This window comes from Leopardus geoffroyi, chromosome C2 (genome assembly GCF_018350155.1).
Source record: "Leopardus geoffroyi isolate Oge1 chromosome C2, O.geoffroyi_Oge1_pat1.0, whole genome shotgun sequence".
In the NCBI taxonomy this organism is placed as follows: domain Eukaryota; kingdom Metazoa; phylum Chordata; class Mammalia; order Carnivora; family Felidae; genus Leopardus; species Leopardus geoffroyi.
Window position 1 is genome coordinate 120145531 of NC_059333.1, and position 27705 is coordinate 120173235.

At 37.9% G+C, this 27705-nt stretch overlaps 1 protein-coding gene across 9 annotated transcripts in view; it reads left to right on the forward strand.

The window, feature by feature from the left end:
- Positions 1–27705, forward strand: part of SLC9A9 (solute carrier family 9 member A9) — a 694304-nt gene that overhangs the window by 129319 nt on the left and 537280 nt on the right. For all 9 annotated transcript variants that reach the window (XM_045503389.1, XM_045503385.1, XM_045503383.1 and 6 more), the window contains one exon: positions 20820–21022. In XM_045503389.1, coding sequence (XP_045359345.1) covers positions 20828–21022 — 195 coding nt within the window. In that variant the 5' untranslated portion in view covers positions 20820–20827. The remainder of the gene's footprint in view (positions 1–20819; positions 21023–27705) is intronic.

A 27705-nucleotide genomic window follows, 5' to 3' on the forward strand; every position in this document is an offset into this window, starting at 1 on the left:
TCGGAAACAGGCTCCAGGCTCCGAGCCATCAGCACAGAGCCCGACGCGGGGCTCGAACTCACGGACCGCGAGATCGTGACCTGGCTGAAGTCGGACGCTTAACCGACTGCGTCACCCAGGCGCCCCCATCTGTTTTGTCTCTTAATGTCCTAATATGAGTGAAGTCATATGATATTTGTCTTTCTCTGACCAATTTCACTTAGCATAATACCCTTCAGTTCCATCCATGTAGTTCCAAATGGCAAGATTTCATTCTTTTTGACTTCTGAGTAATATTCCATTGTACATATATACCACATCTTCTTTATCCATTCATCCATTGATGGACATTTGGGCTCTTTCCATACTTTGGCTATTGTTGAGAGTGCTACTATAAACATTGGGGGATTCATGTGTCCCTTCAAAACAGCATACCTGTATCCCTTGGATAAATGCTTAGTAGTGCAATTGCTGGGTCGTAGGGTATTTTATTTTTAGTTTTTTGAGGAACCTCCATACTGTTTTCCAGAGTGGCTGCACCAGCTTGCATTCCCACCAACAATGCAAAAGAGATCTTCTTTCTCCACATCCTCACCAACATTTGTTGTTGCCTGAATTGTTAATGTTAGTCATTCTAACAGGTGTAAGATGGTATCTCATTGTGGTTTTGATTTGTATTTCCTGGATGATGAGTGATGTTGAGCATTTTTTCATGTGTCCGTTGGCCATCTGGATGTCTTCTTTGGAGAAGTGTCTATTCATGTCTATTGCCTGTTTCTTCACTGGATTGCTTTTTGGGTGTAAAGTTTGATAAGTTCTTTATAGATTTTTGATACTAACCCTTTATCTGATACATCATTTGCAGATATCTTCTCCCATTCCATTGGTTGCCTTTTGGTTTTGCTGATTGTTTCCTTCACTGTGCAGAAGCTTTTTATTTTGATGAGGTCCCAGTAGTTCATTTTTTGCTTTTGTTTCCCTTGCCTCTGGAGATGTGTTGAGTAAGAAGTTGCTGTGGCCAAGATCAAAGAGGTTTTTGCCTGCTTTCTCCTCGAGGATTTTGATGGCTTCCTGTCTTACATTAAGGTCTTTCATCCATTTTGAATTTATTTTTGTGTCTGGTGTAAGAAAGTAGTCCATGTTCATTCTTCTGCATGTTGCTGTCCAGTTTTCCCAGCACCACCTGCTGAAGAGACTATGTTTATTCCATTGGATATTCTTTCCTGCTTTGTCAAAGATTAGTTGGCCATAGGTTTGTGGGTCCATTTCTGGGTTCTCTATTCTGTTCCATTGAGCTAAGTGTCTGTTCTTGTGCCAGTACCATACTGTCTTGATGATTCAACTTTGTAGTACAGCTTGAAGTCTGGAATTGTGATGCCTCCCATTTTGGTTTTCTTTTTCCAGATTGCTTTGGCTATTCGGGGTCTTTTCTGGTTCCATACAAATTTTAGGATTATTTGTTCTAGCTCTGTGAAGAATGCTGGTGTTATTTTGATAGGGATTGCATTGAATATGTAGATTGCTTTGGGTAGTATCGACATTTTAACAATATGTGTTCTTCCTATCCAGGAACATGGAATCTTTATCCATTTTTTGTGTGTGTGTCTTCTTCAATTTCTTTCATAAGCTTTCTATAGTTTTCAACATATATATTTTTCACCTCTTTGGTTAGATTTATTCCTAGGCATTTTATGGGTTTTGGTGCAACTGTAAACGGGATCGATTCCTTGAATTCTCTTTCTGTGGGTTCATTATTAGTGTATGGGAATGCAACCTATTTCTGTGCATTGATTTTATATCCTGCAACTGTGCTGAATTCATGAATCAATTCTAGCAGTTTTTTGGTGGAATCTTTTGGGTTTTCCATATAGAATATTATGTCATCTGCAAAGATTGAAAGTTTGACCTCCTCCTGGCTGATGTGGATGCCTTTTATTTCTTTGTGTTGCCTGATTGCAGAGGCTAAGACTTCCAATATTATGTTGAATAACAGTGGTGAGAGTGGACATCCCTGTCTTGTTCCCAACCTTAAGGGGAAAGCTGTCAGTTTTTCCCCATTGAGGATGATATTAGCATTGGGTCATTCATATAAGGCTTTTATGATCTCGAAGTATGCTCCCTCTATCCCTACTTTCTTGAGGGTTTTTATCAAGAAAGGATGCTATATCTTGTCAAATGCTTCCTCTGCATCTATTGAGAGGATCATATGGTTCTTGTCCTTTCTTTTATTGATGTGATGGATCACGTTAATTGTTTTGCGGATATTGAACCAGCCCTGCATCCCAGGTATAAATCCCACTTGGTCGTGGTGAATAATTTTTATAATGTATTGTTAGAGCTGGTTGGCTAATGTCTTGTTGAGTATTTTTGCATCCATGTTCATCAAGGAAATTGGTCTATAGTTCTTGTTTCTAGCGGGGTCTCTGTCTGGTTTTGGAATCAAGGTAATGCTGGTTTCATAGAAAGAGTTTGGAAGTTTTCCTTCCATTTTTATTTTTTGGAACAGCTTCAAGAGAATAGGTGTTAACTCTTCCTTAAATGTTTGGTAGAATTCCCCTGGAAAGCCATATGGCCCTGGACTGTTGTTTTTTGGGAGATTTTTGATTACTAATTCGATTTCCTTACTGGTTATGGGTCTGTTCAAATTTTCTATTTCTTCCTGTTTCAGTTTTGGTATTGTATATGTTTCTAGGAATTTGTCCATTTCTTCCAGACTGCCCATTTTATTGGCATACTATTCTCTTATTATTGTTTTCATTTCTGTTGTGTTGGTTGTGATCTCTCATCTTTCACTCTTGATTTTATTTATTTGGGTCCTTTCCTTTTTCTTTTGGATCAAACTGGCTAGTGTTTTATCAATTTTGTTAATTCTTTCTAAGAGCCAGCTTCTGGTTTCATTAATCTGCTCTGTGTTTTGTTTTTGTTTTTGTTTTTGTTTTTTTGGTTTTGATAGCATTAATTTCTGCCCTAATCTTTATTATTTCCTGTCTCTTCTGTTTTTTGGCTTTTATTTACTGTTCTTTTTCCAGCTCCTTAAGGTGTAAGGTTAGGTTGTGTATCTGAGATCTTTCTTCCTTCTTTAGGAATGCCTGGATTGCTATATACTTCCTCTTATGACCGCCTTTCCTTCATCCCAGAGGTTTTGGGTTGTGGTGTTATCATTTTCATTGGCTTCCATATACTTTTTAATTGCCTGTTTAACTTCTTGGTTAGCCCATTCATTCTTTAGTAGGATGTTCTTTAGTCTCCAAGTATTTGTTACCTTTCCAAATTTTTTCTTGTGGTTGATTTTGAGTTTCATAGCATTGTGGTCTGAAAATATGCACGGTATGATCTTGATCTTTTTGTACTTGCCGAGGGCTGCTTTGATTTCCAGTATGTGGTCTATTCTGGAGAATGTTCCATGTGCACTGGAGAAGAATGTATATCCTGCTGCTTTAGGATGAAATGTTCTGAATATATCTGTTAAGTCCGTCTGGTCCAGTGTGTCATTCACAGCCATTGTTTCCTTGTTGATTTGTTGATTAGATGATCTGTCCATTGCTGTGAGTGGGGTGTTGAAGTGTCCTACTATTATGGTATTACTATCGATGAGTTTCTTTATGCTTGTGATTAATTGATTTATATATTTGGGTGCTGCCAGATTTGGCTCATAAATGTTTCCAATTGTTAGGTCTTCTTGGTGGATAGACCCCTTGATTATGATATAATTCCTTTCTGCATCTCTTGATACAGCCTTTATTTTAAAGTCTAGATTGTCTGGTATAAGTATGGCTACTCCGGGTTTCTTTTGTTGACCATTAGCATGATAGATGGTTCTCCATCCCCTTATTTTCAATCTGAAGGTGTCTTTAGGTCTTAAGTGGGTCTCTTGTAAACAGAATATAGATGGATCTTTTTGTCTTATCCATTCTGTTACCCTGTGTCTTTTGATTGAAGCATTGAGTCCATTGATGTTTACAGTGAGTACTGAAAGATATGAATTTTTTGCCTTAATGATTCTTGTAGAGTTGGAGTTTCTGGTGGTGTTCTCTGGTCCTTTCTAATCTTTGTTGCTTTTGGTGTTTGTTTGTTTGTTTGTTTGTTTATTTATATTTTCATCTCTTCTCCCCTCAGAGAGCCCCCCCCCCCCCTTTAAAATTTCTTGCAGAGCTGGTTTAGTGGTCACAAACTCCTTTAATTTCTGTTTGGGAAACTTTTTCTCTCTCCTTCTATTTTGAATGGCAGCCTTGCTGGATAAAGAATTATTGGCTGCATATTTTTCTGATTCAACACACTGAAAATATCCTGCCACTCCTTTCTGGCCTGCCAAGTTTCTGTGGATAGGTCTACTGCAAACCTGATCTGTCTTCCCTTGTAGGTTAGGGACTTTTTTCCCCTTGCTGCTTTCATGATTCTCTCCTTGCCTGAGTGTTTTGTGAATTTGACTATGATAGGCCTTGTTGATGGTCAGTTTTTGTTGAACCTAATGGGGGTCCTCTGTGGTTCTTGGATTTTGATGTCTGTGTCTTTCCCCAGGTTAGGAAAGTTTTCCACTATGATTTGTTCACATAACCCTTCTACCCCTATTTCTCTCTCTTCTTCTTCTGGGACCCCTATGATTCTGATGTTGTTCCTTTTTAATGAGTCACTGATTTCTCTAATTCTTAAACCATGCTCTTTTGCCTTAATCTTCCTCTTTTTTTCTGCTTCATTATTCTCCATAAGTTTGTCCTCTATATTGCTGATTCTCTGTTCTGCCTCATCCATCCTTCCCACTGCAGCATCCACCTGTAATTGCAGCTCAGTTATAGCATTTTTTATTTCATCCTGACTAGTTTTTTTTTTTCTTTTATCTCTACAGAAAGGGATTCTAATCTATTTTTGACACCAGCTAGTGTTCTTATTATCGTGATTCTAAATTCTGGTTCAGACAGTTTGCTTGTGTCTGTGTTGGTTTGTGTCGTTGGCTTGTGTCGTTTCTTTGTGCTCATTCTTTTGGGGTGAATTCATTCGTTTTGTCATTTTTAAGGGAGAAAATGATTTAATGAGTTAGAAAAATTAAAAGTAAAAAAAATTAAATTTTAAAAAATATTAAAATTAAAAAATTAAAAACACACACAGAAAAATATCGAGTAAATGATGCTAGATCCTAGGTGTGTTTTGGTCTGGGTGTTGAAAGTGGTTTGATAGATAGAGAAAAAAGGGGGAAAAAGAAAACAAATGAAAATAAAAGGAAATCATTTGAGACTTTGAAAAAATGAATACACTGACTTAGACAAAAATGAAATGATGGAAGTAAAATAGAATTTGAAAAAATTTACACAAAAGTAAAGAAGTGCAAAGAAAAATATTTTTAATAAAAATTAAAAATAAAAATAATTTTTTTCTCTCTGTGTTCAAGAAAAAGAAAAGAAATGAAAAAAAGAAAAAGTAAAAAAGAAAATCATTTGAAAATTTGAAAAAGTGAATACACTGAAGGAGACTAAAATAAAATGAAGGAAGTAAAATAGAATTCGCAAAATTTACAAAAAAGTTTAAAATATGGTAAAACATTAAAGAAAAATATTTTTAATAAAAATTGAAAATAAAAATGAATTTTTTCTGTTTCTGTATTCAAGAAAAAGAAGTGAAAAAGAGAAAAAAAGTGAATGGATAGATCTGCTAACAGATTGAAATAGGACTGAAATTACTTCGTTTTCCCCTAGAAGTTAGACTATGAAGTGCTTTATAGTCCATAAACTAAGTAGGCAGTGAGACTTGTTTTCTTGAAGCGCCAGGTTGGCCCAGTTGGGCAGGGCTTAGTATAATGGCTCCATTCTCCACTATATGGCGCTGCTAGCCTGCTGAGGTGGATTGTTGTGGTGCAGGTAGGTGCGTATGCGCATGCTCGGGAGTGGTGAAAATGATGTCACCCAGCTGCCCAGTCTCTAGTATTGGAACTCTGTTTATCCCATCAACAATCGTGCACCCATCCTCTGTCTTCAGCTGTCGTCCACTCCCCGCTTTTTCACTGTCCGTGACCAGGCCCCAGGCAGTACCTCTCTCCTGAGTTTTGTCTCAGATGCGGCTATTTTCCCCAGCCCCTTACTTCTGAAAGACTGCAGCTTTGACCCCATCGACCCCTCTGTGGGAGGGTCTCACCCAGCAAGGGCCAAATGAGCAATGGCTGAATGCTGGCTCCACCCAGGAATGCCTGCTGGACCCTGCTGCTGCCGGTGCCCCGGGTCTGCGCCCAGGTGCCAGCCCGCCCCAGAAAAAGTTCCCCAGATAGTGTAGCAGCAGTGTTTCAGGATTATGGAAACTCACAACACACATCTGGCACCAGGCTTCACCCTTAATGACCTTGTTCCAGCACCATCGAAAGTGGCCATTTTCTGGGGTCTGCTGGGCCCAGGTTGCCTCACAGCCTCTGCCAAATGTACTTCCTGCAGTGGAATTGCTTTTCCCCATGTGGCCCCAGAACCTCCCGGACCCCACTCTGTTCCTGGGGATTCGCCCTTCCCACCAGAGCACTGCCAGGTATCGAGCTGCAGAGTTGGGTGACTTTGCGCTCCCCTTGTTTACAGTCTTAATGGAATTTAAACTCTCTCCTTTCTCCCTTTTTAGTTTAGTCCCTGCAGCTGTTTCCAATTTTCCACTTTCTCTCCAGCTGCTTTGGGGGAGGGGTGCTTTTCACATATTCTCTCCCCACCCCCCATCTCCATTCTCTCTCTGCCCCCAAAAGTGGCTCCCTCCCCACCGTGGCTTCTCGCTCCCCAAGTTCACCTCTCTGTGCCTCATACCTGCTGAATTCTGTGGTTCAGGTTGTGCAGATTGTTGTGTTAATCCTCCAATCAGTTTTCTAGGTGTGTAGGATGGTTTAGTGTTGGTCTGGCTGTATTTCATGGATACGAGACACACAAAAAACTTCCATGCTGTTCCATCGTCTTGCCCCCCCGCCCCAGAGTTTCTATTGTTTAATAAATGTCTACTCTGTGCCAGGTGATGGTATCTTAGAAAGTTTACAGAAGAAAGATAGAGACTGAGGTATCTTAAGTATAAATATTATTGCTAATCCTCAGGACATCCGTGCAAAATACAATGATCTTCATTCAGTTTGCATATAAGGGAAAAGAAATTCCAAAAATTGACAACTTTGGCTAAGGCTGAACAGAATAATTGGCAAAAACACCACCTTGAAAGTTTCTGCTGTTGATAGGTAGTCAGGAGTGGGGAAATGAGGCAAGTAGTTAAGTTTTTCTTTTACCTTAAGGCCTCAGAAGTGTTATCCTGTCATAGCATAAAGTCCAGCATGGGAAATTCAATGGGAGCAATATTGTGAAAGTACATCCATGCCAAGAAGCTGGGTTAAACTGTCCCACAGAGAGTGATGAGGCTGACTTGGAAACACCTGCCCCAGCATCAGGAAAAGCAGTGTTGCAAGTCCACACTTATGCTTGTTTTAAATATCTGTGGTTGTCAGAATGGGTGGGGGAAGTTTCTGTAAGTGCCTTATTCATATGAATCATACAAAATGGCTTTCATCATATGTTAGTTTAATTGACTTGAATATTTGGAAGAGACTGAAGGTAGAATCTTTAATTATGTCTCTGGGCTCTCTATGCTCTATGAAACCTGTGTGCATGAGCATGAGGTGGTTTGGACTTTGACAGAGTTCTAGGACTGTGATGGCACTCATAATGGTGGGAATTATTTGTTGTCTTATATGACAGTGCTTCTCACAGCATCACCTGAGAACTTTTTAGAAATGCAAGAATGTGGGCCCCAACCCAGACCCACTACTGAGTAGGAAACTTGAGGCAGAGTCCAGCAGTCTGTGTTTAACAAAGCTTCCAGAGACTTCTGATACACTAAAGTTTCAGAACTAGGAAAATAAAGTTCAATATGTGGTTCCTAGTTTTGTATCCTTTACTTTCTTCTCTTTTCTCTTCCTCAGTACATTGCTCTCCTGTGATGAAAAGGAGGGCTGGGAGAAAATCTTCTTATTAGAGAGTTCCCCACCCCCCTCTCCTTTTTCACTATTTATATTTGTTTATAATGTTTCCCCTTCTGGTTTTACAGAAAACAAAAACAAAACAAAAAAATAGACTGTTTTGTGTAAACATTATAAATAATTTTGTTTTAGTATGTGGCTAGTTACATATCTATATTTCTTCTGTAAATCTCCTAAGATGCTTGCAGCAAAGGGTTTGAGCTATATATAAGCTGGTGGCTGAGATAGTTTCTAGAGAAAAGTTGTCTATAATCCTATGTTGAGAACCCCAGAGTGCTGTGAAATACGTAGTGTGTATCTCTGTGTATGTTGTGTGCATGTGTGTGTGCCTATGTGCATTATTGGTATAAATCAAGGATGGAGAAAAACATTGGACACTTTGCTGTGGTAGAAGATCTGGTGGTTGTGTCTTTTTGTCATTTCCCATGTGACTCTAACCTGTGAGAAGACAGAACTTTGAATGAGGCTTCCTAAGGTAGGACAGTTCATGGACCCCTCCCACCTTGAAACATCATGGAGTGCTCTTATTGGGTACTCTTACTTTTACTCTTGCCTCAGACCTGTTCTGAAACCCTTATATGATTTTTTTTCTTCACCAAAGCAAGTTGATAGTGAACCAGCACAGAGCAATAAATTGTGTCCCTTTTAGCAACACCCACACTTTCCTTAAGTCCTTTGAATTTAGAAGATTGGTGGGAGGGCAGAGAAGGAATGAAATCCCTAAATAGTCAGAAGGCATTGCATACTTTTACTTTTGGTTCTATCTATGATTAATCTCAGTGTAACACTAAACTGCTAAAAGGAAATGCATGCAGTATTTGATATGCAAACCTATATCATTTCTCTAAATCAGTGTTCTGATAACAATTTTGATAAGACTGAGTAGGGGTGAGGTACATAACTATCAAGTAAAACTGTAAAAGTTGTGGAGATGACACTTTAATATATGTGAATACTATCTTGCACACAGTTAAATGGTGTCCACTGATTTGGCTTCCTTAGAATATTTGTCAGACCCTTTTCTTCTTTATTTCCACATTTTGAATCCCTAGTTCATATTTTTTGAATCTGGGTGACTGAAATAGTATCCCAGATTCCCTGCCTTAAAGAGTCTCACACTATAATAAAAAGTACTAATAATGGTAAACAATACTCTTCCTTGGGCTTAATTTTATTACTGTTATCTTGACATTCCTGTACTCAAATTTCTTTGCTAAATTCTTCCTCACAGAAATATAAGACAAATTCTGATGTTAACTTCCTCTCCATGTCCCTACCATACCTTAATTTTCTTTTCTCCCTTAAGATGATTGACTCCAAAGCTGTTACCTCTTCTGGAAACCACAGTAAATCTCTCTTCCAACAAGAATCTCTCATGGTTCTTTCTCAAGACCTTTTTGCCAATCATCTCTCTTTCTTGAACACCCCCTGTTATTTCTCAGGTGTGCTACAGCCCCTGATTTCAGTTGCCCTAGTCAGCCTTCCCAAACTGCTTGATATACCTGGTTAGCACTGTGGTCACTGATTTATGAATTCCTCTTTCTAGAAAGTCCTTGTCCTCTACTCTACCTGGAGATTTCCTATAAATCCTTAAGAATCTCCTAGGGGCTCCTGGGTGGCTCAGTCGGTTAAACATCTGACTTCGGCTCAGGTCTTGGTCTTGTGGTTCATGAGTTCAAGCCCCACATCGGGCTCTGTGCTGACAGCTCAGAGCCTGGAGCCTGCTTCGGATTCAGTGTCTCCCTCTCTTTTGGACCCTCTCCTGGTTGCACTCTGCCTCTCTCTCTCAAAAATAAAGAATAAACATTAAAAAATAATTTAAAAAAAGAATCTCCTATGTAAAGCTTTCCCTAATACTTTGGGGAAAGGAGTTAGTTGGTCTCCCCTTTAGGATTCCTTAGAACTTTGTTAGAACTTGTTTAAAAGAAAAGTTTATATATATTAAGATGCATGCAGTTGCTAATAACAAAAACCTTGACTGAAACAGACTTAAGCAATAAGGACATTTATTGTTCCCATGACTAGAACTCCAGAGAACAGTCTGCAAGGCTGATTGATTCAGCAGCCCATTATTGTTATCAAGGACCCAGGTTCTTTCTTTTGCTCTGCTCTGCTATTCTCAGTCTGACTTTAATATCAGGTGAGGAGTAACGTGGGTATGGAAGTTCCTAGTATCTTAACCAGGCCCAATAATATTCTGAGGAATAAGAGAGCTCATTGCTTTTCTGTTTCTCTCTTAGGATATCAAAGCTTTTCTAAGAAGTTCCCTAGCTAGCTTCCCTCCACTTTTTATTGACCAGAATAGAGTCACATGGCCATTGTAGTACCGATTATCAGCAAGGGGAAAGGGAACTCCCTTGGAGCTGAGGGAAAGGTCAACTTATCCTGAGTAGATAGCTGTGAGAGGAGGGGTGGCTAGCTGTACAAATCAGGGCTTTTTTGGGAAAGAGGCAGGATGGATGCTGGGTTGGCAATCAACAGTATCTGATACACTAATCAAGTTGATATATATATAGTATTATATAGTTTAATGATTTATCTTCTTGTTTTAGTAAGGGGCAATGCCTCATTTTTCTAGATTATTCTTGGTAGCCATTCAATGCATACAGAATGAAAGAACTTACAAAACTCAGTTCTTCTACAGTCTTCATATAGTAACTATGTACCTTTGCTTTAGGCTCCTAAATTCTCTCCAGTATCATGTAGCATTTAAATATATACCTATGAACGAGTCTGATTAAACACGTGTATAGATGGGCTTGTTGCATTGTGTGATGTCAGGGGAGCACCACTCCTCCAGAAAAAGACTCTGAAGGGAGCCTCCTACGGTGTGCTGCCATGCAGTGTGGCAGTGTGTGTGTGTGATAGTGTATAAACACAACCATAGGTCTGATCACAGAGAGATTTTAGTACTATTTTCAAAACCATTCTGTAATCTGTTCCATTGTACATAAATATAATCATTATATATGCAAGTAAATTCCCATCCATGTTCCTCTTAAAAAAGCCCCTTTGGGAAATGCTTCAGCATCATGTAGAATGATCATCAACAAGATGCAGGCAGATTGTCTATGAAATACAGGCTTAATATGAGAAGAGCCTTAGAAAACATTTGTACTTTATTCTCACTGGAAATCAGGATCACAATATTGGACAAGAGGAAAAGTCCCTGTAAGATTAAAATATTTTGATATTTTAGGGTCAGGGCCATATCTTATTCATTTTATAATTCAAGTCTCAGAGCAACGCCTTGTGTGTCTGTGGCATGAAAGCAGAATGAGGGAGGAAGGAGTGGGGTTTTCTTGTATTTTCAATGTGGAGAATGAAGTGAAAGCCAGTCCAGAAAGACAAGGCTCATATTTCTAAATGTTTCTCATTTTGAGTGCCCATGAGCCTCTTTCCTCCTTCCTTCTTCCTTCCTTCCTTCTCTTGCAAACATCATTGTGTCACTTGCCTTTCAGGCATCTGCTATGGGAGGTATATTGCAAGCTCAGCCGGGACAGGAACATCACAGCATTTGGTGTGATGTTCTTTACATTTTAAGATGTTGGTCACTGACCAATTACATAAACTTGGAGGATCATTTTCTTCTTGACTCCAAGGGAGTTTGTGGACTTAGGGAAAGTTGGGTTACAATTCTGCCTAAAGTGTAGCTTTTTAAAGGAAAAAGAGATGAAAAATAGCACAGAGTCTCTGTCGTAAACAGTCTCATTGTCTAGTGGGGGAGACAAAGCCAAGGTCTACAAAGCAATGCTGAACAATGTAAGCCTTTATTAAATTGGCCCACAAAGGGTATGGTTTAAACTATGAATGCTATAAGAACTCAAAGATGAGGGAACTCATTGAGCACAGGCTGCATCAGAGCATGGTCCCCCATAGGTGGGACTTGAGATAGAATTTGTAGGACTGTGAGTGACTTAGAGACAAAATATGTTGTCCAAGCTTCAACCTAGGGCTTGTATGCTGTTTGGGAGAAGTCAGGGTTCCCTGGAGAGCACATATATACAACGTTTTCCTTAGTTGCCCAAATGCCTAAACTTGTAGGGGCAGGGGATGCATCTGGACTGGAGTTTTTACTTGGAGAAGGTGATACCATCAGCTGGCTAGGGGGTAAAGCTCAGGGAAGTGTCACGCTTGTGAGGATATAATCTGGAACCAGGCCTGTGCACACATGTGCTGCATGGTATTGCTTTGCTGGGACAAGCTGCCTCTTTTTCTCCTGGGAAGGTAAGGTCGTAGTTCATGGGTTACCAACGAGAACGGTGGTTTGTGTCCATGGAACTGTAGCAGACAGTCTCTTGTTTCCCTCTGTGCACAGGTGGTTGTTGCTTTCTTTATCCTTTGTCTTTGTGGGGGTATACAAACAACCCCTGTCATTAGCATTTTCTTCCTACCAGATATCATACTTTATCTCTCACCTGCTTTCAAACAATACTGTGCTGGAAGTGCATTAATTCAACACTCCATATTTATTTCAACATACAGCTAAAGCACTGAGTGGACGTTTGGCTGTCAGATGCATTATCAGGCTCTACAGGCAGGTGTCTGGCCTCAGATATTAAGGATTTTCCAGCTGCTGCTACTGCAGTGGGGGTGTACAAATGGGTGTGTGTGTTTGTTAACTGAGCACACTTTCAGCTGCAGTATCCCCACTGGCCTTTACACTGTGTCAAGATGTTGCTTCCTCTCAAGACTTGGGGTTGAAGAGAAGCAGGGCTAGAGCCTTTTGTCAAGTGTATTAATTTGGGTCCTCCAAGAAGGAGAATCTGGGAAGAGATTAGTTGTGTGAAAGACCTATTGGAAAAACTTTTTTGATGGAAAATGGGGAGGGAGTTTTGAATTCTGGGACAACTGCCAGACCCTGGTGCAGCTGCATACCCTGTGGAGGTGGGGAAGGAAAGAAGGCTATGTAGTAAAATGTTTAGGCTATGGCACAATTCTTTTTTTATTTTTTTAATTTTTAAAAAATGTTTATTTTTGAGAGAGAGAGAGAGACAGAGCACAAGTGGGGGAGGGGAAGACAGAGAGGGAGACACAGAATCTGAAGCAGACTCCATGCTCTGAGCTGTCAGCACAGAGCCTGACCCAGGACCAGAACCCATGCGCTGCGAGATCATGACCTGAGCCAAAGTTGGATGCTTACCTGACTAAGCCACCCAGGTGCCCCAGGCTATGGCACAATTCTAATAAAGGTTTAGTGAGGCTCATGGGGCATCCTTAAGCCATAGTGACCCTTCAGAGGAGAGGAGCTCCGCCTCCCTGCCTTAGTACCCCTACTGAACTCAGTCATTGTCTGGCCTCAGTGAATTTGGTCATGGACTCCAGAGCACAGATTCCATTGGTCAACTGCAGTCCTCGTAGTAGGAGATCTGAGAGATGCACTGTCATGGCCATTACGTCTGATCACCTCTGGTGGCAAGCAGCTTACTCTATTTACTCCAACATGCCTCTTGTTGAAAGCCGGGACTAGAGCTGGTGCAAAGGTTCAGGCAGGGCCGTTTAGGTTTTGGGACGTTGTATGAATTTAACCACAGGGATCCAAGTACTAGGCATTCACTATAACAAATAATTGAGTTCCCTGCTTGGGGAAAAACAGTGGACACTTCATGTTTACTTCTTGTTATTGCACTGAAAGCATATTGCAAAAATAATTGGCTCACCTTCTGGGAACTTTAAATGGTATTAATACAGGTTCTCTCTATTCAGGCCCCATGAAGTTAGTATCTTGTGCTTTCCTTATTTATATCCCACTTGAATAGCAAGCAGAGGTCATAGTATCACTCATGGTACCTGCTGAATAACTTAGAAAATGAATCCTTCCTAGTCAAAGAGTGTTGGAAAAATGATGTTCTTCACAGGTACCCTAAACTGCTGGCAGTGTGCATAATGTGTCTTCCCTTCTCTTTCCTGACTAGTTTTATTGTAATCAATTGGCATGGAACATGAAAGGCTGCCAACTGTTCTATGGTGGATCAAGCATTCATAGTGGTTACATATCCATCACTTACTTTCTCTTGCTAACAAAGGTTAGGATACAGTGTTTTTCACTGTTATTGGAGGAGTGGGCCAAACACTGAAGCTGGAATGAGGTAAAAATATTCTTGAAAGAAATATGTTTTTATTCTCCCCCATCATTCTGTTTAATTCTCCACACTGTTGTCAAAGTGATAGCTCTTACATAGAAATTTTATTGTTTTACACTCCTGCCTAAAATCTTTCAATAGTTTTACATTACAATTGGGTTAAAAATAAAAAAAATTTTAGCATACCCAGGAACTTCTTTATGACTTGGCCTCTGCCTATGGTCTGCTGTCCTAGAGTTCTCTCCTTCTCTCCCTCTCTCTCTCTCATCTCTCATCTCTTATCTCTCATCTCTCTTTCCCTCCATTTATTTTATTCTTACACCACTACTAACTCTCTAAATCCACCAGATTTCATAAGTCATGTATTTATACATAATCTTCAGTAGGTTATCCTGTTGGCAGTTAACACAAAAATACTACAATTTTAGTGACTACACAACAGAAGTTAACTTCTCATTCACATAGCAGTCCAATGTAGGTGTTCCTGGTTGGCAGATGGCTTTCTCCCTCCTGGTATCTTGGGGACCCAGGCTTCTTCAGTCTGGTGGCTTTGTCTACCTATGGGGCCTTTGTTTCCATCTATCAGATATATGGGAAAGAGAAGGGGAAAACTCACCTACCCATTCAAAGCTGTGTTCCAGAAGTGGCACATATTATTTTTGCTTGTATTCTGTTGGTGAGAACCCAACCAGAGACAAGATAGCCAAGGAACACAATCTCTGGCTGAGCACCAACTTTCCCAAGAACTATGCTACACATTGGTAAACATAAATCCTGAGGAACTTTTATTCATTTATTCACTTATTCATTCATTCATTTTAAAAAGTTAAATCTAGGTTAGTTAACATATAGTGTAATAATGATTCAAGAATAGAATTTAGTGATTCATCACTTACATATAACACCCAGGGCTCATCCCAACAAGTGTCCTCCTTAAGGCCCCTTGCTCATTTAGCCCATCCCCCTACTGAACACTCCTCCAGCAACCCTCAGTTTTTTCTCTGTGTTTAAGAGTCTCTTATAGTTTATATCCCTCTCTGTTTTTATATTATTTTTGCTTCTCTTCCCTTATGTTCAGCTGTTTTGTGTCTTAAATTCCACATATGAGTGAAGTTATATGGCTTGGTCTCTGCCTATGGTTTGCAGTCCTAGTGTTCTCTTGTTCTCTCTCTTTCCCTAATTTTGCTTAGCATAATACACTCTAGTTTCATCAGTGTTGTTGCAAATGGCAAGATTTTATTCTTTTTGGTCGCTGAATAATATTCCATTGTATATATACCACATCTTTTTTACCCATTCATCAGTCGGTTGACATTTGGGCTCTTTCCATACTTTGGCTATTGTTGATAGTGCTGCTATAAATATTGGGGTGCATGTGTCCTTTCTAATCAGCACTCCTCTATTCTTTGGATAAATACCTAGTAGTGTGATTGCTGGGTCATAAGGTAGCTCTATTTTTAATTTTTTGAGGAAACTCCATACCATTTTCCAGAGTGGCTGTACCTGTTTACATTCCCACCAGCTGTGCAAAAGGGCTCTCCTTCCTCCACATCCTTGCCAATATCTGTTGTTTCCTGAGTTGTTAATTTTAGCCATTCTGAAAGATGTGAGGTGGTATCTCATTGTGGTATTGATTTGTATTTCCCTGATGATGAGTGATGTTGAGCATCTATTCATGTATCTGTTAACCATCTGGATGTCTTTGGAAAAGTGTCTATTCAAGTCTTTTGCCCATTTCTTCTCTGGATTATTTGATAAGTTCTTTATAGATTTTGGATACTAACCCTTTATCTGATATGTCATTTGCAAATATCTTCTCCCATTCCATCAGTTACCTTTTAGCTTTGCTGATTGTTTCCTTCGCTATACAGAAGTTTTTATCTTGATGAGGTCTTGATAGTTCATTTTTGCTTTTGTTTCCTTTGCCTCTGGAGACATGTCAAGTAAGAGATTGCTGTGGCTGAGGTCAAAGAGGTTGTTGCCTATTTTCTTCTCTAGGATTTTGATGTCTTCTTGTCTTATGTTTAGGTCTTTCATCCATTTTGAGTTTATTTTGTATGCTGTAAGAAAGTGGTCCAGGTTCATTCTTCTGCATGTCGCTGTCCAGTTTTCCCAACATCATTTACTGAAGAGACGGTCTTTTTTCCATTGGATATTCTTTCCTGCTTTGTCATAGATTAATTGGCCGTATGTTTCTGAGTCCATTTCTGGGTTCTCTATTCTGTTCCATTGACCTATGTGTCTGTTTCTGTGCCAGTACCATACTGTCTTGATGATTACAGCTTTGTAGTAGAGGCTAAATCTGGGATTGTGATGCCTCCTACTTTGGTTTTCTTTTTCAAGATTGCTTTGGCTATTCAGGGTCTTTTGTGGTTCCAAACAAATTTTAGGATTGTTTGTTCCAGCTCTGTGAAGAGTGCTGGTGTTATTTTGATAGAGATTTCACTGAATATGTAGATTTCTTTGGGCAGTATAGACATTTTAACAATGTTTGTTCTTCCAATCCATGAGCATGGAATGTTTTTCGATTTTTTTGTGTGTCTTCTTCAATTTCTTTCATAAATTTTCTATAGTTTTCAGTCTATAGATTTTGCAAGCTCTGGTTATGTTTATCCCTAGATATTTTATGGTTTTTGGTGCAATTGTAAATGGGATCAATTCCTTGATTTCCCTTTCCATTGCTTCATTATTGGTGTATAGAAATGCTACTGATTCCTGTACATTGATTTTATATCCTGCAACTTTGCTGAACTCATGTATTAGTTCTAGCAGCTTTTTGGTGGGGTCTTTTGGGTTTTACACATAGAGTAGTATCATGTCATCTGCAAAGAGTGAAAGTTTGACTTCCTCCTTGCCAATTTGGATGCCTTTTATTTCTTTATGTTGTCTGATTACTGAGGCTAGGACTTCCAACACTATGTTGAATAACATTGGTGGGAGTGGACATCCTTGTCATGTTCCTGGCCTTAGGGGGAAAGGTCTCAGTTGTTGCCATTGAGGATGATATTAGTGGTGGGTGTTTTTATATGGCTTTCATGATCTTAAGGTGTGGTCCTTATATCCCTAATTTCTTGAGGGATTGTATCAAGAAAGGATGCTGTATTTTGTCACATGCTTTCTCTGGTTCTATTGAGAGGATCATGTTGTTCTTATCCTTTCTTTTATTAATGTGATGTATCACTTTGATTGATTTGCAGATATTGAACCAGCCCTATATCCCAGGAATAAATCCCACTTGGTCATGGTGAATAATTCTTTAAATTTATTGTTGGTTGCGGTTTGCCAGTATCTAGTTGATAATTTTTGACTCCATGTTCATCAGGGAAATAGGTCTGTAGTTCTCCCTTTTAGTGGGGTCTTTGTCGTCTTGGAATCAAGATAATTCTGGCCTTGTAGACTGAGTTTGGAAGTTTTCTGTCCATTTCTATTTTTTGGAACAACTTCAAAAGAATAGGCTATAATTCTTTTTTAAATGTTTGATAGAATTCCCCTGGAAAGCCATCTGGCCTTGGACTCTTGTTTCTTGGGAGATTTTTGATTACTGATTCAATTTCTTTAGTGATTATAGTCTTTTCAAATTTTCTATTTCTTCCTGTTTCAGTTTTGGTAGTTTATATATTTGTAGGAATTTGTCCATTTCTTCAAGATTGCCCAATTTATTGGCAATAATTGCTCATAATATTCTCTTATTATTGTTTGTATTTCTTATGTTTATTTATTTTTGAAAGAGAGAGGCAGAGAATGAGCAGAGGAGGGGCAGAGAGAGTGGGAGACACAGAATCTGAAGCAGGCTCCAGCCTCTGAGCTGTCAGCACAGAGCCCGCTGCAGGACTCTAACCCACAAACCATGAGATCATGACCTGAGGCGAAGTCAGAGGCTTAACCACCTGAGTCACCCAGGCGCCCCTATTGTTTGTGTTTCTGCCAATGTTGGTTGTGATCTCCTCTTTCATTTGTGATTTTACTTATTTGGCTCCTTTCCTTTCTGTTTTTGATCAATCTGGCTAGTGGTTTATCAATACTGTTAATTCTTTTGAAGAACCAGCTCCTGGTTTCATTGATCTGTTCAACTGTTTTTTTTTTTTTTTTCAATATCATTGATTTCTTTTCTAATCTTTATTATTTCCTTCTTCTACTGGTATTGGGCTTTATTTGCTGTTCTTTTCCAGCTCTTTTAGGTGTAAGGTTAGGTTGTATATTTGAGACTTTTCTTCCTTCTTTAGGAATTCAGGAAGCAATTCAGGAAGGCCTGAATTGCTATATAATTCCCTCTTATGACCACCTTTGCTGCACCCCAAGATTTTGGGTTGTCATGTTTTCATTTTCATTGATGTCCATGTACTTTTTAAGTGCCTCTTTAATTTCTTGGTTAACCCATTCATTGTTTAGTAGGATGTTCATCTAATCTCCAAGTATTCATGGTCTTTCCAAATTTTTTTCTTACGGTTAATTTCGAGTTTCATAGTGTTGTGGTCTCAAAATACGCAAGGTATGATCTTGATCTTTTTGTACTTGTTGAGGGCAGGTTTGTGTCTGGAGAATGTTCCATGTGCACTCAAGAAGAATGTGTATTCTGATGCTTTAGGATGAAATGTTCTGAATATATTGTTAAGTCCATCTGGTCCAGTGTATCATTAAAAGCCATTGTTTCCTTGTTGATTTTCTGCTTAGATGATATGCCCATTGTTGTAAGTGGGTGTTAAAGTCCTCTACTATTGTGGTATTATTATCAATGAGTTTCTTTATGTTTGTGATTAATCAATTTATATATTTTGGCGCTTTCACATTGGGGGCATAAATATTTATAATTGTTAGATCTTGGTGTGTAGACTCCTTAATTATGATATAATGCCCTTCATCTCTTGTTACAGTCTTTATTTTAAAATCTAGTTTGTCTGATATAAGTATGGCTACTCCAGCTTTCTTTTGATGACAATTAGCATGATAGATGGTTCTCCATCCCCTTAGTTTCAATCTGTAAATATCTTTAGGTCTAAAATGGGTTTCTTGTAAGCAGCATATAGATGGGTCTTGTTTTCTTATCCATTTTGGTACCCTATGTCTTTTGATTGGAGCTTTTAGTCCATTGACATTTTGAGTGAGTACTGAAAGGTATGAATTTATTACCATTGTCTTGCCTATAGAGTTAGAGTTTCTGGTGATGTTCTCTGGTCCTCTCTAGTCTTTGTTGTTTTTGGTCTTTTTTGTTTTGTTTCATCTTTTCTCCACTCAAAGTATCCATCTCCCTTAAAATTGCTTGCAGGGCTGGTTTAGTGGTCATGAACTCCTTTAGTTTTTGTTTGCCTAGGAAACAATTTATTTCTCCTTCTATTTTGAATGACAGCCTTGCTGGATAAAGAATTATGGGCTGCATATTTTTCTGATTCAACACATTGAATATATCCTTCCAATTCCTGGGGAAGTTTTAGCTAGCTCTGCTGTTATGTACTGCCACCCACATGTGCAACCTGGATCCCAACTTATTCCCTGATTCAGCTTATCTGAAAAAATCTTACATGACCTTTTAAGATTCATCTAAAGCTTTGCATCATTCAAAGGGCTTTAGAGCATTTTCTCTCTATACTCATATAACACAGAGGGCTTACTGACTGTCATAGCACATGTCACATTGTATTATGATTGTTTGCTTAAGGGTTTGCATTTTACAAACTTGAGCTATAGGACCAGGACTGTTTTTATTTTAAATCTAGAAATGTCTTGTACAAAATACGTACCCAACAAAGTATTAATAAATAAATGAAAGTCCATTAGATGACTGGATTCACAAGAGTTGTAAAACCTCCCACATTTGATGTTTAAAGAGTAAATTGTGGATTTACCCTAAAACGCATGTATCAGTCCTAATTTTAAATTGAGGAATGTAAAAGCCTCTGAAGTTTCTTTGCTATTTGTTAATATATCCATAATATTAGGAAAGTTTACAGTTACCAGATTACCATGAGCATCCTAACAGAGTATGTAAACTTAAAAGTCAAGGATTATTACTTGAGTTCAACCTTCACTGAAAGGAATGTTGTATCTTTAGAATGCATTTGCTACAGATAAACAGAAACTTGATTCAAAGTTTTTTGAAAAATTAAAGAATATATTATGTCTAGCAGTAGGGTAGCTCCAGAATAGGTTGATCCACTTGTTCAGTGAAGTCATCAGGAACTGAGTTCTGTCTGTACCATGGCCCTACCATTCTCAGTATATTGCCTATGTCCTTGGACTGGATCCCCTTAAGGTCACAAAATATCTTTCAGCAAAAAATGGAGAAATAAATTGTCTTGGTCATGTCCCAAGGGAGAAAACAAGAACACCGCTCTCCCAACCATGGTATATAAGTGCTTCCTTTTAGTTTGATGAGTCTATCTTATACATGTGCTAATTTGTGAACCAAAAACTTTCTGGGAAATTTTATCTCCTGACTGATTATTAGATTACTCAATAATTTACAGGGCAAAGGTTTTCTTGAATCACTTTGGTAGATTGAAGAAGTGGGTAGCTTTTCCCTCCAAAATCTGTGGCTCCATTAGGAAAGAAAGAAGGGGGGAAATATGTGCTGGATATTCAAACAATAGTGTCCCCACCACAAATATCTTAGTACAGTCAATCTATTGAACCAGTATCTATGGAATGGTGAGCAATTTCTAAACCAGGCAATGTATAACCTTTTCTTCTGCCACTTCTACAAGTTTAAAATCATATATTTAAAAGCACCCAGTAGTGAACATTTTAGATTCAGTTCCTCCAGTGCAATTGTTTATTCTTTATTTTAGGGCTAATAATGGGATTAATCATACGATATGCTACAGCACCAACTGATATTGAAAGTGGAACTGTGTATGATTGTGGAAAACTGGCCTTCAGTCCATCAACTCTGCTGATTAATATCACTGACCAAGTTTATGAATATAAATACAAGAGAGAAATAAGCCAACATAACATCAATCCTCACCAAGGCAATGCTATACTTGAAAAGGTAAGGATTCCAGCTGGTGATATATTTTTGTTTTCAAGTATAAAAAAATTGAACCATCATATGTAATACATTAATACACATGTATATGTTATTTTTAAACAGCACACTGTTGGGCCAATTTAGTTGACTGAGGGGTTAATGCCTTGATACATTCTTATTGTAAGTTTAGTTGTTTGTATTTTTTCCTAGAAGTTGCAAAAGAATGGTTTTTAATATAATTGTTTTGCAAAGCATGGATGCATTCGATAAACAGATAATTCTGACTCTGCCTGTCATGATACTTGTTTCAAATATTTACACACGTGTTCATGTGTCATTATATATATTGACAGCTGGCTACTCAGGTCAAATATTCCTTAAGTCAAAAGGAAAATGGAGGGGAATAAAAAATTTTGCGCTTGTAAATCTTGATTTAAGGTGACTAGCTTTTGGCTGCCAACACAGAACACTGGCCACTTGGCTGTTTATAAATATACTGACACACAGTCAATCTCAAGAGACCTTGATTCCACCAGTTTAGTTAGAAATCTTAGGTAGAAAAAAAAAAATTGTAAAGTAACCCATCTTTGTTTCTTTGTTTCAAGTTTTTATTTAAATTCCAGTTGGTTAACATATAATATAATATTAGCTTCAGGAGTAGAATTCAGTGATTCATCACTTATATACAATATCCAGTGCTCATCACAATAAGTGTCCTTCCTTAGTCCCTGTCACCCATTTAACCTATCCCTCCTCCCATTTCTCCTCCAGCAACCTTCAGTTTTTTCCCTGTAGTTAAGAATCTGTTTTATGTTTTGCCTCTCTCTCCTTTTTTCCCCCATGTGCATCTGTTTCATTTCTTAAATTCCACATATGTGTCAAATCATATGGTATTTGTCTTTCTCTGACTGACTTATTTTACTTGGCATAATACTCTCTAGCTCCATCCACATCATTGCAAATGGCAAGATTTCATTTTTTTGATGACTGAGTAATATTCCATTGTGTGGAATGTACACACATGTACATACACACACATGTACATACACACACATATATACATACATATATATACACACACACACCACATCTGTCTTATACATTCATCAGTCAATGGACATTTGAGCTTTTCCATAATTTGGCTATTGTTGACAATGCTGCTATAAACATTGGGGTACATGTATCCCATCAAATCAGTATTTTTGTATCCAGCAATTGCTGGATAGTTCTATTTTTGACTTTTTGAAAAAACTCCATACTATTTTCCAAAGTGACTGTACCAGTTTGCATTCCCACCAACAGTGTAAGAGTGCCCCCCTAGTGACCCATCTTTTAAAAATGGTCTTATTATTGCAAATTTGTGAAATACTTCAGTTATTGAAAGGAAACTTCCTTCTGTTCTCAGGACTCTGGGTCAAAAAATAGGTAAGATTACCTCTTGTAGTGTATTATGAATTCCGGATTAGTCTTTGAAATAAAGAATAAGTGAATTTGTGTTTAATATTATAAGTACACGCTAAGAACCAGGATCTTTTTCTTTAATGTTTATTTATTTTTGAGAGAAAGATAGAGTGCAAGCAGGGGTGGGGCACAGAAAGAGGGAGACATAGAATCTGAAGCAGGCTACAGGCTCTGAGCTGTCAGCACAGAGCCTGACATGGGGTTCAAACTCACCAACAGTGAGATCATGACCCGAGTCAAAGTCGGATACTTAACCCACTGAGCACCCAGGTGCCCCAGGAACCAGGATCTTATGTGACTCATGACAGAACTTTCTGAGTTAGACCTGAGAGTTTCCTTGATGGAAATTTATTTTATCACTTTCACCTGTACGGGTTTAGTTTTCTTTTAATACACACACACACACACACACACACACACACACACATTTGTTTCTATTTTGAGAGATTTGGGGTAAGAAGGGACATACTTGGTCTGTCATTTTTCCTCACTCAAGATGGATAATTTTCAGTGTTTTTTTTTCACATTATTTTCCACTAGCACATTTCTAGATTAACTTCCTCCTAGCACTTGGTGAGGGCTCAGGAAAGTAAAACTAATTATAATATGAGCCTAAATCAAACTTAGAAAAGTAAATTGAAGCATGCAAAACACAAATTGAATAATGTATTTCTGAAATAAATAGGAACAACTTCTAAATCTTCTGCTGTTTTTTTAAATTGATTATAATTTTGTATTTTCAGAAGTTCATAGAAGAGCTGAATTTATGCTAATAGTCTTGATGAAGATCAAGAATTTAAAATATATTTAAAAGCTGAAAGGACAATGCCATTATGCCATTGTCATACTTGAGACAATTAATAACTCAATAGCATCTAATATAATCTATTTGTATGAGATAAATTTCCCCTAATGTCCCAGAATGTCTTTTTAAACAGTGTCCTCATCTAGGACATAATTTAAATATAGATCCAGGATCTAATCAAGGTTTTTGCTCACATTTTAATCTGGAAAATCCTTTTCTCCCACAACATTGAACTTTTTGAAGTATCCAAGTCATTTGTACAATGTCCCATATCCTGGATTTTTTTCTGGTTTTCTTAGTAGATTTATATTACTGTTTTTTACATATTTTATTTCTTCAAAATGTTGTTTAAATTCTAGTTAGCTAATGTAGTGTAATATTTGTTTTAGGAGTAGAATTTAATGATTCATCACTTACATGTAATACCCAGTGCTCATCATAACAAGTGCCCTCCTTAATACCCATCACCCATTTAGTCCATCCCCCTCCACCTCCCTCCATCAACCTTCAGTTTGCTCTCTATTGTTAAGAGTCTCTTACGGTTTGCTTCCCTCTCTCTCTTGTTTTTCTCCCTTCCCATATGTTCATCTGTTTTGTTTCTTAAATTCCACCTATGAGTGAAATCATGGTATTTGTCTTTCTCTGACTGACTTATTTTGTTTAGCATAAGACACTATAGCTCCATCCACATTGTTGAAAATGGCAAGATTTTATGTATTTTGATGGCTGAATAATATTCCATCATATATATATGCCACATCTTCTTTATCCATTCATCAGTGGAGAGACATTTGGGCTCTTTCCATAATTTAGCTATTGTTGATAATGCTGCTATAAATATCATGGTGCATGTACCCCTTTTGAATCTGTATTTTTTTATTCTTTGGGTACATACCTAGTACTGCAATTGCTGGATCATTAAGTAGTTATATTTTCAGCTTTTCGAGAAACCTCCATACTATTTTCCAGAGTGACTGCACCAGTTTGCATTCCCACCAACAGTATAAGAGGGTTCTCCTTTCTCGGCATCCTCCCCAACATGTGTTGTTTCTTGTGTTGTTAATCATAGCCATTCTGAATGGCCTGAGGTGCTATCTCATTGTGGTTTTGACTTGCATTTCCCTGATGATGAGTGATGTTGAGCAGCTTTTCATGTGTCTGTTAGCCATATGTATATTCTCTTTCGAAAAATGTCTGTTCATGTCTTCTGCCTATTTCTTCACTGGATTATTTAATTTTGTGGGTTGAATTTGATAACTTCTTTATAGATTTTGGATACTAACCCTGTATCCAATAGGTCATTTGCAAATATCTTTTCCCATTCCATAGACTGCCTTTTAGTTTTGTTGATTGTTTCCTTGGCTGTGCAGAAGCTTTTTGTCTTGAGGAAGTCCCAATAGTTCATTTTTGCTGTTGTTTCCTTTGCCTCCAGATATGTGTCTTGTAAGAGGTTGCTATGGCTAAGGTCAAAGAAGATGTTGCCTATTTTCTCCTTTAGGATTTTGATGGTTTCCTATGTCACATTTAAGTCTTTCATATATTTTGAATTTACTTACATGTAAGGTGTAAAAAAGTGATCCAGTTTTATTCTTCTGTGTGTTGCTGTCCAGTTTTTCCAACACCATTTGCTAAAGAGACTGTCTTGTTTTCATTGGATATTCTTTCCTGCTTTCTCAAAGATGAGTTGACCATATAGTTATGTGTCCATTTCTGGGTTCTCTATTCCACTGATCTATGTGTCTGTTTCTGTGCCATTACCATACTGTCTTGATGACTACAGCTTTGTAATATAGCTTGAAGTCCAGAATTATGATGCCTCTTGCTTTGCTTTTCTTTTTCAGGATTGCTTTGGTTATTCGGTGTCTGTTGTGTTTCCATACAAATTTTAGGATTGTTTATTCTAACTCTGTGAAAATTCTGGTGGCATTTTGGTAGGAATTGCAAGAAATGTGCTGATAGCTTTGGGTAGTATAGACATTTTAACATTGTTTGTTCTTCCAATCCATGAGCATGGAATCCTTTTCCATTTCTTTGTGTCCTCTTCAATTTCTTTCACAAGTGTTCTTTAGTTTTCAGAATACAGATATTTTACCTCTTTGGTTAGGTTTAATCCTAGATATCTTATGGTTTTTGGTGCAATTGTAAATGGGAACAACTCCTTGATTTTTTTTCTGCTGCCTCATTATTGGTGTATAGAGATGCAACAGATTTCTGTATATTGATTTTATATCCTGAGACTTTGATGAATTCATGTATTAGTTCTAGAATTTTTTGCTGGAGTCTTTGAGGTTTTCTACATAGAGTATCATGTCATCTGCAAATAGTGAAAGTTTGACTTCTTCCTTGCCGGTTGGATGCCTTTTATTTCTTTTTGTTGTTTGACTGCTGAGGCTAAGACTTCCAGTTCTATGTTGAATAGTAATGGTGAGAGTGGATATCTCTGTCTTGTACCCAACAGTAGAGGAAAAGCTCTCAGATTTCCCCCATTGAGGACAATATTATCTGTGAGTCTTTCATATATGGCCTTAATGATATTGAGGTATGTTCCATGTATCCCTACTTTGTTCAGAGTTTTTATCAAGAATGGATTCTGTATTTTATCAAACACTTTTTCTGCATCTATTGACAGGATCATATGATGCTTATCCTTTCTTTTATTAATGTAGTATATCACATTGATTGATTTGTGAATATTGAATCAGCCCTGCAGCCCAGGAGTAAATCCCACTTGATCATGGTGAATATTTCTTCGAATGTACTATTGAATTGGATTTGCTAGTATCTTGTTGAAAATTTTTACATCCATGTTCATCAGAGATACTGGCCTATAACTCTCCTTTTTAGTGGGGTCTTTCTCTGGTTTTTGAATCAAGATAATGCTAGCTTTATAGAATGAATTTGGAAGTTTTCCTTCCATTTCTATTTTTTGCAACAGTTAGAGGATAGGTATTCACTCTTCTTTAAATGTCCGGTAGAATCCCCCTGGGATGTCATCTGGCCCTGCACTATTGTTGGGAGATTTTTGATTACTGATTCAATTTCTTTGCTGCTATGGGTCTGTTTAAATTTTTTATACCTTCCTGTTTCAGTTTTGGTAGTTTGTATGTTTCTAGGAATTTATCTATCACTTTCTTCTGATTGCCCAGTTTGTTGGCATAATTTTTAATAATACTCTCTTATAATAGTTTGTATTTCTGTGGTAATGGTTGTGATTTCTCCTCTTTCATTCATGATTTTATTTATTTGGTTCCTTTCTCTTTTCTTTTTGATAAGCCTGGCTAGGGGTTTATCAATGTTATTAATTCTTTCGAAGAACCAGCTCTTAGTTTTTTTGATCTCTTCTATTTGTTTGTTGTTGTTGTTTGTTTGTTTTGTTTTGTTTTATTTCTGTATAATTTATTTCTGCTTTAATCTTTATTTCCCTTCTTTTGCTGGCTTAAGTCTTTATTTGCTATTCCTTTTCTAGCTCTTTAGGTGTAAGGTTATGTTGTGTATTTGAGACCTTTCTTGCTTGTGTTGCAGTATACTTCCTCTTATGGCCACCTTTGCTGCCTCAAAGGTTTTGGATTGTCATGTTTTCATTTTCATTTGCTTCCGTGTCTTTTTAAATTTCTTCTTTAATTTCCTGTTAACTCATTAATTCTTTAGTAGGACGTTCTTTAACCTCCATGTATTTGTGGTCTTTCCAAATTTTTTCTTGTGGTTCACTTCAAGTTTCATAAGGTTGTTGTCTGAAAATATGTATAGCATAATCTCAGTCTTTTTATACTGGTTGTGGCCTGATTTGTGACCCAGTGTGTGATCTATTCTGGAGAATGTTCCATGTGCACTTGAAAAGAATGTATATTTTGCTACTTTAGAATGGAATGTTCTGAATATGTTAAGTCCCTCTGGTCCATTCTTAAGACCATTGGTCCAGTGTGTCACTCAAAGCCCTTGCTTCCTTGTTGATTTTCTGCTTAGATGATCTATCCATTGCTGTAAAATCCCCCCCCCACTATTATTGTATTATTATGAGTTTCTTTATGTTTATTATTAATTGATTTATATATTTGGGTTCTTTCAAGTTTGGGGCATAACTATTTACAATTGTTACAACTTCTTGATGGGTAGACCCCTTAATTATGATATAATGCCCTTCTTGATCTCTTGTTACAGTCTTTGGTTTAAAATCTAACTTGGGGGCACCTAAGTGGCTCAGTCAGTTAAGTGTCTGGCTTCAGCTGAGGTCACGATCTCACAGTTCATGAGTTCAAGCCCGTGTCAGGCTCTCTGGTGTCAGCATGGAGCTTGCTTCAGATCCTCTCTCCTCTTCCCTCTTTTCCCCTCCCCCCCCCATTCTCTCTCTCTCTCAAAAATAAATATTTATACATACATACATACATAAAATCTAGTTTGTCTGGGGGTGCCTGGGTGGCTCAGTCAGTTAAGCATCTGA